This window comes from Phascolarctos cinereus, unplaced genomic scaffold, assembly GCF_003287225.1.
Source record: "Phascolarctos cinereus isolate Bilbo 61053 unplaced genomic scaffold, phaCin_HiC Scaffold_4;HRSCAF=312, whole genome shotgun sequence".
Classification (NCBI taxonomy): domain Eukaryota; kingdom Metazoa; phylum Chordata; class Mammalia; order Diprotodontia; family Phascolarctidae; genus Phascolarctos; species Phascolarctos cinereus.
In genome coordinates, this window is record NW_027555847.1 from 575,206,669 (window position 1) to 575,219,664 (window position 12,996).

General features: G+C 36.9%; 1 protein-coding gene across 6 annotated transcripts in view; it reads right to left on the reverse strand.

The window, feature by feature from the left end:
- The window catches only part of GMDS (GDP-mannose 4,6-dehydratase), a 785,826-nt gene that overhangs the window by 138,980 nt on the left and 633,850 nt on the right, over nt 1–12,996 (reverse strand). For 5 of the 6 annotated variants that reach the window (XM_078153649.1, XM_078153647.1, XM_078153646.1 and 2 more), the window contains one exon: nt 612–708. The exons of the other annotated variant lie outside the window; for it this stretch is intronic. In XM_078153649.1, the coding sequence (XP_078009775.1) occupies nt 612–708 (97 nt within the window). The remainder of the gene's footprint in view (nt 1–611; nt 709–12,996) is intronic. 6 annotated transcript variants of the gene reach the window in all.

Below are 12,996 nucleotides of genomic sequence, written 5' to 3' on the forward strand. Positions count from 1 at the left end.
AATTTGGCCCAGAAAGACATATCAATATAACGCATAATTCAAAACCCAAACAAAACAATTTCAAATTGATAGGATTCTCACAGTTTAGTATGCCTTCCAATAAATAATCTATCAATTCTGGACTCATCCTCCAAATCTACTGCTCCAGATTATATTCCGGTATCTCTAATAGGTTTCCCCACCACCCAATTCTCACCACTGCACTAATATGTCTTAAATGGTTTCAATGCAGTTGATAAGACTCTAGTTTGGTTGAGTTTAGGAAAGCAGAACACTATTTTCTGATAATTAGTGGACCTCTAAAAACCAGCACAGCTTTCATGTATGGATATAATTTGTATTCCCTGCAAACACCTGTGCAGTATGCCCTGCTCTTCCATTTCCAGGGCAATGCATTTTGGGGAGATAAGATTATCTCATCTCCAGTTGACTCCATTCTGTTCTGATATGGGAAATGCCAGCTGAGGAGTGTTAGCCAGGGAGCTGAATGGAGAGCTTTTGAAGGCTGGCAGCAGGAGTTCACTTAGACCATTTTTCACAGACAGCTAGCCAAATGCAGCAATTTGTTGGCTGAGTGATTAGATTACTTGGCTGCAAGAGATCTTTCTTACCACTTCAGTTGGCCGGTAATACTTGAGATCTACAGTCACGTGGATCTTGCCAGTCTCCTTACACCGACCCACCTCATTCTCATTCTTTCCTTCCCACCTGTAAAGAAGATAAACTCTTAATCAGCTTCTAATTGCTTCAGTGCTCTGATCTCAGCAGCATTTATTTGGCTGGGCTTTAGGGCACTCCAGGATAATGTGTGCCCCTCCACCCCCGTCAGAGTGTAAAGATTCATTAGGCACAGAAACAAACGCAGCAGTTTGACCAGACTGCAACAACAATGATTTCGGATATCCTTCTGAATAAAGTTTTTTTGGGGGTGGGAGTAACTCTTTTTTTTCTTTAAAAAAAACATTAAAAGAAAACATGGGGCATTTAAGATTCAGATCCTTAAAGTCAGAAGGATAAGATTAGCAGTCACTTTTTCTGATATGCAAATGCTTTGCTTTTCTTTAGAGAGTTTATTCATTTGGGGGGAATTCACCCTTCAAGTTGAAATTTTAAAATATGTTTTGTTCACTTTATAGAAATTCTTTGAAACTTTCAATCACTCCCATCTGGAACAGTTCTTATTGATTGATTATCCAATCAATGTGATCTCTCTCAATTTATATACTAATTCTATTTGTTTTTTTCTTTCATAAACCAGTCATCTTTTATAGACTCAGTATCTTATTAATTTTGGATGAAGGGGAATACTAGAAGGATTCATAATTTTTTAAGCATAGGGAACTCCTGGAGTGGGACCTTCCTATATCAATGTAAATTACAATTCTTCTCTCATTTAGTAGATAAGTCCTAAGGAGTTGACTGAGACCCAGAAAGATTAAATAACTTGCCCAGCATCATATAGCTAATGAGTATCAGAAGCAGAATTTGAATCCAGGTCTTTTCGACTAAACCACTATGTAACCTTGCCTCTATTTTGGATAAAGTTACTTTCCACATGGAATTTTTTTTGGGAAGTTTTAGAAAAATCTAGTGAAGATTTGTTCTCTTCTACTCTTATCATCCAACTGCTATTCTAACTTTCAAATCATACCTGGTACAGGGGAAAGCATGACTGATATGTAGTCATGAGTTCTGTTATTTCCTGTATGATCTTGAAGAAGTTGCTTTACTCCTCTATACCTCAGTTTCCTCATTTGTAAAATGAGGTTTGGCCTAGGTGACCAATAAGGCCCCTTTTAACTCTAAATCTTGATAATAATAAATAACCACTATTTTCTCTATCAATTCACACAAGCTATCTTTCTACCTCACCAATAGCTAATGCTATTTTCTGATAGCACTGAATTTATGACAAAACAAAATCAATTCACTTTTTTAAAAAGAGAAGAGGCATCAATATTGCTTTATTGTAGGTCTTCAATACTTTTCCAATATTCCAGGTCAGCTAAGTGGTGCAGTGAATAGAGCACCTGCCCTGGATTCAGGAGGTTCAAATATGGCCTCAGATACATAACACATACTAGCTGTGTAACCCTGGGCAAGTTGCTTAACCAAAAAACCAAACTTTTCCAATATTCCTTTGATTTGGTCCTATTAGTTTGATTTTAGTTTTGATTCCCTAACACTTACTTTTTTTAAATAGCAAGGGCACACAAATAATGACTCTGACTTGCACTGCCATAATGTCTTACACAGACAAAAGGAAGTCATATAGATAAACCCCAAGCCCAGCTACTTGCTGAAACTGTGGGATATGCCTTTTGCCTCCTTGTCTTTTAGAAATGATTCCACTGGTTTATTGTTGACTTTAGACTTGAACATACTTCATATCAAATAATCTTGTGTTTCCTATTTCAAAAATGAAGTTATTTGGAAAAAAAATTAAAAAAGAAAACCACAGAACTAAGGTTTCACTTGAACTTTGATACTTATTTTTTCTCCTCCTATACTTCATTAAAAAAATTTAATTGATGGAATAAAACAAGCATTTCCATAACATAGTACAATAAAAAAAGATGACTATACATGAAACTGCAAATCTCCTATGCACAACTTGCTATTCCTTTCAAATAGATAAAATTATCATGTAAATTTCTTTTTTTTTTTTCCTGATGCTTATTTTCAAGGCTTGTTTCCTTTAATACTTCTGCTGGAGAAAAATCTTGAGAAGAAAACAGGAAAATTATATACACCCCATAGATCAGAGTCAAAGTGAGGGTTAAATGAAGCAATCAGAACATGAAATAAATTACCTGGCTGCGGTTAAATGATTCACAGGTGCCCTAAGAATAGGCCTAAAATGTGGATCATGACTCTAGTTTAGTGTTATCAGAAGGTGTGGTGTGCTTTAGAGGGGAGAACAGAGTTGGGACTTAAGGATTCTATTCTTGGCTTGAGTACTGACTCATTATGTGATTATCCCTATCTTTTATCATCTTTGCCAGTTTACTACATCTGAGGTGAAACCCTGGAATTGTTTTGGTTTGTATTTCTCTTATTATCAGTAATTTGGAATGATTTTTTAAAATATAGCAGCGGTTTTAAACTTTTTGTGTATCATGAACTCCTTTGCCAGTCTGGTGAAGCCTGTGGATCTGTCCTCAGAAGTATGTTTGTTGCCTACATTTATAATCAAAGGAAATACTAAATTTCAGCTAGAGGCTGGTGAAAATGAAGATGTAAATTTTTTGTTCCATCTCAGTTCATGGACCCCCTGAAAACTGCATATAGGTCCAAAGAGGCCTATGGACCCTAGGTTAAATATTTTACACTGTTATTAATAATTTTCCATTCTACTTTTGACAAGTGTTTGTATCCTTTTATCACTTAAAGGCTAAGGAATGATATTAGAGTGATATATATTTGTGTTAGTTTCCTATATATCTTGGATATCAAATACTCATGAAATATTTGATACAAAGGTTTTCCCCTAATTGATAGCTTCTTTCTCTTAGTTGCATTGTTTTTGTTCATTTACAAGCTTTTCAATTTCATGTAATTAAAGTGATCTATTTTGTCCTTTGTGAGCCCTTATTTGGCTAATAATTTTCCTCTAGGATTTCCTGCTAAGATGGGTGCCTGAATAGAGGTAGGATGCCTAAATCCCTTATGGCCCCCACACACCAAATACAGCAAAACTCTGAAGGTCATACAAAGCTGAAATAATGATTAAGAGATCCAATAAGAAACTAAGAAAATGATTTCTTGTATCTTAGAATTGCAAAAAAAGTCAGCCACAAGGGGCAATAGATAAGATATGCCCCTAAGCAAAGCAAGCATCAGGAAGGCAAAGAAAGCCAGGGAAGTATGAAGCCTGAAAGATTCTTTGTTTAGAGGGGCAGAGGGATCAAGAAGGAGAAGGTTCTCCTGAGATATTCCCAGGACAGTCAGAAAGTCCCAGGGGAGTGGACCTTGGGAATCTGGGGTAGCAGCAGAGGCCAGGAACCATCATAGTGCCCTAAAACTAATACTAATATGTTGCAGGGGACCTGAAGACTCGGCACTCCTGACCTCAAAGATCCAAGGGCGGTCCAAATCCTGGAGATGGAAGTCAGCAAAAGAACCAGGTAAATCAGGGACAGACCATTCAGAACAGACTATCTCACTCAAAAATGCAGAAGGGCCCTTGGGCCTAGCAATTCAGGAATTAAAGCTGGAGAGATAAGCAAATCAAAGAAAACACCAATTAGCATTTAAAAAAAAACATTATTGCAATCTAGCTCCATAAAAGCTGTAAGCAGAAATTAAAGAGAAAAAATAGATTTTCTACAATGACTACATGAATACTACAGGAAAAAAAAATTAGACCTTTAATTGAAAAGAGGATTTTTCAAGCATTTCTGATGAAGAAATAATTGCTGAGTAGGAACTTTGAAATGCAAATACAAGAGTCCAGAGAAACCTAGAAAGGTAAATTTATTTGTGCAAATGGAAGTGCCTGTATGATGATGTAGTACTAACATTCTTAGAGAGGGAGAAGAAACAAGTACCCTTTCAGAAACTTTGATGATTTCAAAAGTTACTGAAGAATTTAGGTAAGGAAAAAGAGTGATCCTGGGTGGAGGTAGGGGTGTGAATTGGTCCTCTTTTGAAAGCTTTAACAGAAGAAAGGGAAGAGTAAAGGGAGGACTATACCAGTGTGAAAAGAAGCAAGGAGGAGGAAATATTTCTAATATTTCTTTCATAATTTAAACAAAAGTGGAGAAGAGGGAAGAAAATGTAGAACTTAGAGGAACTTCATTCTTACCTAAAATGGGCATAAGAGGGTTAAACACACACACACATACACACACACACACACACACACACACACACACACACACACACACACACATATTCACAGACAGAGGTTGGTGTAGATACATTAAACTCACCTGGGTACATCTAACCTCCTTAAGAAAGATATCTACCAGCATTACTTTCTCTTCCTCTCCTCTCCCACTCTCTGTAGCCTGGCTTCTAATTCCCTCATTCAACTGCAGCCTCTCTATCCAAAGTTACTAATGCTCTCATAATGGTCAAATCTAACGGCCTTTTCTTAGTGCTTCTCCTTTTTGACTTCTCTGCAGCCTCTGGCACTTTGGCATCTTCTCATTAGATTTTGGGACACTCTTCTCTCCTGGTTGTCCTCCTACCTGTGTAACCCATAATTCTCACTCTCCTTTGCTGGAGCTTCATCAAAGTCCTCACTCTTTTTAAATTCTGAATATTGTCTCCCACAACTCTGTCCTTAGCACTTTTCTCTTCCCCCTTTATAGTATTTCACTTGATCTGATTAGCTCCTGTAGATTCAATTAACATCTCTATGCTCATGATGCTCAGATCTATTTCTCCAGTCCTGACCTCTCCCCTGACTTCCAGTCTTGCTTGTCCAGCTGCCTATTTGATATCTCTACCTAGATGTCCTATACACATCTTAAACTGAACATATCCAAATCCAAACTCATGCTTTCCCTCCAGATCCTCCTCTCTTCCCAACTTCCTATTACTGTTGAAGGTACCATAATATTCCCAGATTAAAAACCTAGGTGTCATCCTTGACTCCTGAACTGATAACTAATTTACTAAATTATGAAATGGCATAGGCATGCCCAGTTCTTTGGGTAGTTGCTGGGAAAGACGACAATGGCAGTGAGAAATGAAGCTGCAATCATGTTTTAATAAGGCACAGAGGATATGGGGGACAAACAGACACAGAAAATAGAGACAAGCGGTGCAGAGGCAGACAGCGTGGGGATGGTGTGGTGAAGGATGGCAGGTAGTGTGAGGAAGAGGATGCAGAGGAGAAGCTCAGAGAATCACTAACCATGGATTAAAGTTGGGAGCACTTAGCAGCACAATCCTGATGAAGAGGGGAAGAGGGCTGGGACAGGAGTCTGAGGTCTCATTTTTATAGGTTATTTTTGAGGAACAGACTAAATCTCATTTGTGCCTCCTTAGGGTGAGTTCATTAACATATCCATATTATCTCTAAGCTGTTGGTAAAACTTTAAAGTTAACATATCGACATCATTTCAGAATTATCTCTTATTTGGCATTCTGCTGGTCTTACTGTGCATATCTGGAATTTGTCTAAGATTTATATACTACAGGACGGAAAAAAAATCCCTCATAGCAAAGCTTAAATGGCTTCCCCTGATTTGGCACATATTACTAGAAAGTGATTTTTGGTTAGTATATGATACAATTTATAAATTATGCTCCTTTGATCTTTGAGACAATTTGTACCTCACTTCAGGTTCCCCCTTGCAATCTTACTTTCTGTTATTGACACTTATTGATACTGGCAACTTATAACTTTACTTAGAATACTAACTAAAAGGGGTAGTAGCGTCAGGGGAACTAAAACAAGATACAATTTAATATACTCTTCACTCTCTCTTATTCTCCACATCCTATCTGTTGCCAAGTCCTGCCAATTCTACCTTTGCAACATCTTTCATACACACTCTCTTCTCTCCTCTATCGCTGCCACTACCTTGAGTAGATTTACTTTTAAGGATCTTTCTAGTTCTATAGCTAGACTCTGTGTTCTTTGATGGATTTCAAAATACACTATGCAAAGCAGTAATTAGCAAAATTACCTGGCACTTGATTAATAAGAACAACAGAATGGAATGAAGAACCAAGAAATAAAGCCCAGTGCATATTAGAGTTTTTAAATCAAAGATTATTTAAAAATTTTTTTAATTGGATGGGAGTATAGATTTTAAAGTGAGTTCACTCTTCCCACTATATGCTAAAAAAAATTCCAATTGGAACATTTATTTAAACATGTTTAAAAGAAGAAGGAATAATACATACTTATTTCAGCTGTGGAGAGAAGAAATTTTTTTTTAATCAAATAGAAGAAATTATTTGAGATGGAATAGATGAATTTGAATCTATAACAATAGGGTTTTTTATACAAAAACTATGTATTCAAAATAAAAGAAAAATAAATTTACAGAGCAAAATATTTATGGTAAATATATCTGATAATAATCTGTCATCGAGAATCTATAGGACACAGTTACAAATTGAGAAGAATAAAAAACATTCCCCAGTAGATAATGGGCAAAGGGTTAGAACAGACAAGTTAAAAAAAAAAAGAAAAAGAAACAAAAATTGCTAACAATCACTTGAAAAACTATGATTAGTATATAGCATGTCAAGTATGGGAAGATGGCTTATATGAATGCATGGAGAAGGGCTAATGAAATACTAAGTTTGAGACATAACTAGTAGTTGAGTTTGGTGGAGAGTACAGTGTGTGAAATACAATAGGGCGAAATAAAATTGGCTGCCAAGAGTTGATTATCAAAGGCCTTGAATGCCAGGCTAAGGAACGTATATTTTATTCTAGAGGCAATAAGGAGTTATTGTTGTTTTTGAGCAGAGCCCTCACATGTCAGATCAGTCACAATCCATGAACTTATTTATTGTTCTTTCCTGTTTTGGATAGATGTTAAGCTTTGGCATAGATCTGGCTGGCACATGTACACAAATATACACGTAACAGAGGATCATAGGGTTGGAGCTAGAAAGGAGATCATGTAGTATAACCACATTATTTTACGGGTGAAAAACCTAAGGTTCAGAGAAGTTAAATGAATTAAACACAGTCTTCTTCTCACTCATGCACCATCTCTCTGTCCTTCAATTTAGTTCAATAATATTTATTAAGTTTTCTCTGTACAAGGCCCTGTGCTGTGCTAGAGCCTAATCATTTAAAAAAAAAGACATTGTTTTTGTTCTTGAGAAGCTTACATTCTAGTAGAGGGAATGAGAGAAGTACAGAAATCATAATTATATCAGCTAGAAAACAATTAAGGGCATGGGAGAGGCCAAATACAACAGTCTCAAAGGCTCAAGGGATAATTTCTTGCAGAGGAATCAGAGAAGGCTTCATGGAGGATGTGACCTGTATTTTTGAAGAAAAAAGTTTCAGCAGACAGAGATAGACCTTAGGCAGAATGAGGAGATTTATAAATTCCCATAAAGATTTCCCAAGTTTATTTTTGAACCAGTGTTAGTCTAAATATTTATAATTAATAAAGCCTGAAAAAGTAAAGAAAATATTCTGACTTTTCCATCAGTAGTTGTATTCTATTTTGAAAGTATTCCATTGGGAAATTAAAAGATATATGCACACACATGTGGCCCCTCCTAGCTCCAGATCTATGATTCTTTGATTACCCAACACTGGACATCTTATCAAGGTCAGGTTAACAGCTTCCCCCATTTACACTGTCTTTTGTGTGTAAATTTTCTGCTAAACTAATTCAAAAGATGGCTTCTAAATGGTGAAAGCTCCTGAAAGGATATATTGTTCAAAGGATTACTCTGTTCTAGGTAGTAGTAATAGTTATAATAATAGACATTTTTTACATAGTATTTTAAGGCTTGGAAAGTCTTATATACATTGTATGTAATATATACACATAAATAAATGTGTATGTATATATACACATGTATATGTGTGTGTATGTGTGAATGTAATTGTGTGTGTGTGTGTGTGTGTGTGTATACTTGATCCTCACAATAATCCTGTGAGCTAAGTGCTACTATTATTGCCACCTTATAGATGAGAAAACTGAGGTTTGGAATAGTTAAGCAACCTTTGTCTAGCAAACACAGCTAAGATATGAATCTAGCTTTTCCTGCCTACAAGGATTGTACTCTCTACTACTTGTTTTTATTATTAGTTATTTTCAGTCACATCTGCCTCTTTGTGACCCTATTTGGGGTTTTCTTGGCAAAGACACTAGAGTGTTTGGCTATTTCTTTCTCCAGCTCATTTTATAGATGAAGAAACTGAGGCAAACAGAGTTAAATGACTTGCCCAGGGTCACATGGCTAGTAAGCATCTGAAGCTAGATTTGAACTCAAGAAGATGAATCTTCCTGACCCTAGGCCTAGGTGTTCTATCCACTCAGCCACCTACCTGCCCCAAACCACTATGAAGGTACCTAATTAATGTCAACAGTATTATCATACTGAGTATGAAACTATAAACAGGTAAAAGCAAAAAAAAAAAAGGTCTGATCAGAGCTGGCCAAATTCATTTTCTTTTCTCCAACAGTCCTGATTGAGGCTGGTGAGCGAAAGCTTGGGCCAAGGGCCAAAACCCTTCAATTACAACAATACCTGAAACACTTGTATTAACAAGCAAAAGTTTAACAGCTAACTTGTCCTAACAAGCAACATTATGACTTGAAGCTGTGCTTCAATGTTAATGAAATGGAGGTGGCTTGACTGCGAGTATAAGATTCAGCTAATTAACAGGAAATGAAACCCACTAATTTGGAGTCCAAACCCACTGGGCAGGAGTTCTGGTACGATGCAATTTTATACATTGGTGTGACTCAATAAGCATTAAATAAGAATATAAAAACATCAAAAATTAATAGTGTTAAGCATGATATTAAACAAGTTAGGAACCCTATTAAGTAGATAGTAGAACAACAGTTAAGAAAAAAGAAGTTTAACTCTTGGGCCTACCCTAATAAGACACAAGCTTAATTTTTGTTTTTAAAGCCCTTTTAATTTAGACTTGGATATATGGGAGTATGGCAGCTGCCAGCAGCCTTCCAGTTGAAATGTAAGAGATAAGAGTCCATTACTTAGAAAGATCCTATTTATGAATGCTCCTATACTCCCACTACTTTAGCCCCAACCCCAACACCAATAATGCCAGCAAACTACATACTCTCTCTTCAACTACTCACTCACCTTCCAAGAACTGCAGCTCCCTTTCCCTGAAGCCTACAGCTGGGAACTTAGAGCCTGGGCAGGAACCACTGACAAAACCCTGTTCATCCACAGGGCTTTATCCCCTATCTCCCTGAATTTACTTTGGATATAGCATAGATTAAATAGGAGTTGGTGGGCTGTCTAGCTCACTAGCATTTGTAACATCATTTCTAAGGGGATATGCATTCTAAATTAAAAAAAAATCAATTTGTACACTTGCCTTTGGAACCCAAGTCATTTGTGCTTTGGGTTGTTTGTCTATAGGGCATCATTATGTTGCATTTGTTCCCTCAAGGGGCTGCTACCACAAGAAATGCAGTTCAATTAAATTCAGAAAATGATGTTTTAGAAGTCATATTATGTGTAATAAATCCTTAAGTTTTTTTTCCCCTACAGGTCTTTAAAGATAGCATTGAAATGGTCATTTCTTTCCTGGTCTTTGTTCCATGTCACCAAGGATATTGCTTTTAAGTGAGTTACCAGAAGCAAAGGAATCCAGGTGTCTCTATTTTGATGATATAACACAAAATCACATACACCAAAAATTAAATCCTTTTCACAGATGTTCATTTAGAAAGCTATACCTAGGAATAGCCACCACCTTTTCTCCTTCAAGCTTTCTACATCAATCGTACTTTATCAAACCTTAATCAAGTAATCTTAGCACCACCAATATTAGGCAATAGAAGATTCCCAAATTAATAGACAGAGAAACAGAACCTGAGAGAAGCTAAATAATTTACCCAAGACCACAAAGGGGCCTGGTATCAGAGCCGGGATTGCAAGGTAGGAATTCTTGGCTCCTAGGCCTGTGGTCAGACAACACCTCTATTTCACACGCCTGGAATGAGCAGAATGGGTGTGGTTTCCTAGTAAAAGGATACCGTCATCTTCATTAGGCTCACACAAAAATTATTTATTGTAAAGAGTTGTTGGTGGGTTATTATTTCCTTGACTCTCTCCTATTTCTCATCATCTCTGGAGTATGGACAATCGAACAGAGAGAATCTCCCTTTCAAGTCATTTTTTTTTCCTGGTACATTCTATCTATGAAATGCTGATGGAGATAATTCTTGTGTGTGGTGGTATCTGATCCAAAGGTGTTCAAGAGGTCAGTTAAAAAAAAAAAAAGGTCACAGATTCCATGTCAGTTGCCAAAAGAAAAAAAAAGAGAGCAAAAGAATACTGAAGTTTAGGTTTGTGAAAAGATTCTTTGTATTTATGTGTGTATTCACCTGGGTTGTGGAATGTTCTCTATTGAAATGGCCCGTAATCCTCTTCACTTTAGGGTTTTTTCAATTTAGCTGAGATGACTTAACTATTTAAAAAATACAGGAACTCTTTTATATAAAATTTCTGAGCCCCCTCTGTAAGATTCATAGATTTTTACAGAAATATAAAATTTTATAGAAATATAAAATTAAAGTGCATATGGGTGAGGGGCCTTACTAGGTGAAGGAATGTAGTGAGGGAGTTGGAAATTTGAGAAGGTATAAACTTCTCAGCCTCTGTCCCCATCCTCTGTCAACTGACTCCACCTTGACAACCTCATGCCCTAATACTCCCAACCTGGATACTCTGTCATAATCCAGCTAATCTGCGTGTCATTGTCGTCACCCACATACATGTTGCTCATTCCTGCCTCTGTTCCTTTTCTCATCCCATCCCACCCACCTAGCATGCTGTCCTCATTTGATACCCCACACCTTCAACCCATATACACTATATTTTCCCCCCAAGATCTAGCTCAAAAGCTACTTTCTCCAGGAAGAATTTCCCACTTTGATTAAAAAACACCCCCCCAACACAAAAAACACCTCGTTCTTCATTCCCTCAGGGCTGATATTTTCTATTTGAACCATAATATTATGCACACTGGGGACACTGCTTTCTCCTTACTCTCATTGGGTTTTTATGTTTTTTGTTTTTGCTGGATTTGTGATTTCATTGATATAGAAAAACTCCTGGGGAAGTAGTTTCCTTCACAAATGCAGGTTGGCAGCCAATCTACAAGTTTCTGTCTTAGAAAGATGCAGGATACCAAGAGGTTATGGGACTTGCTCAAGGACACTGCTCCCAACATGAGTTAGAGGTGGGGCTTGAAGCCCAGGGCTTCCTTACTTTGAGGCTGCCTTTCTATCTTTAGAAATACACAATACAGACATACTGATTTATTTACCTCCAACTTGATTTTAACTTTCTCTGAGACAAGAAATTATTTTTGATTTCTTATATGCCTCCAAAGTTTAGAGTACTACATAGAGGATTGCAGTGACTTATTTGACTCTTCATCCTTTTCAGGGGAAGTTGGGAGAACATTTAAAGGAAAATTTTTTTGAGGGCTTAGTGAATTCACTGTAATAAGCAGAAGTTATAAGTAGCATGCTTTGGCTCAATATAAAGAAGAGTCATAATCAAACTGTACCAAAATAGAGTGGTAGGTAGTGGGTTTCCCATCCCTGGAGCTGTTCAGAAGTTGGAGGACCATTTGCGGATGTAGTAAACATCAGTCATACTTTAAATTGTCCTAGGTGAGTTCTGAGGCTCTTTCCAAATCTTTAATTATATTCCATAATTCTGTATTTGTTTGGATTCTATAACTGTCACTGGATCTGGTCTGTAATCAAATGCATTGCATCCCATTGTGTATAAAATGCAGTGAGATTTGAACAAGCCACAATTTAATTTAATTCAGCTCAATTCAAGGAAATTCAATAAACATATAAGCATCAACTCTGTTGAGAGTCAACTAGGGCCTGGAATCAGGAAGACCTGAGTTCAAATCTTGCCTCAGACACTCACTAGCTGTGTGACCTTGGCCAAGATACTTAGCCTTTGTTTGCCTTAATCTACTAGAGAAGGAAATGGCAAACCACTCTAGTATCTTTGCCAAGAAAACCCCAGATACAACTAAATGACTGAACAATAACATATTAAAAGCTAAGTCTGGTGATACAAAAAATGAGAAACAATATACACTCTGCTCTCAAGAAACTTACAATAGTGTGGGAAGGAGTGGCTAGGAGGGGTGAATGGAGAGTTGATAAAACATGTGTACACAAGTAACAACACAAATTCAAAATGATCAAATACTGCTTATTATGGCGAATTCATTAAGCCCTTAAAATTTTTCCCCTTAAATGTTCTCTCACTTTCCCAAAAAGGGGATGGAGAGTCATCATAAAGTCACTGCAGTCCTGT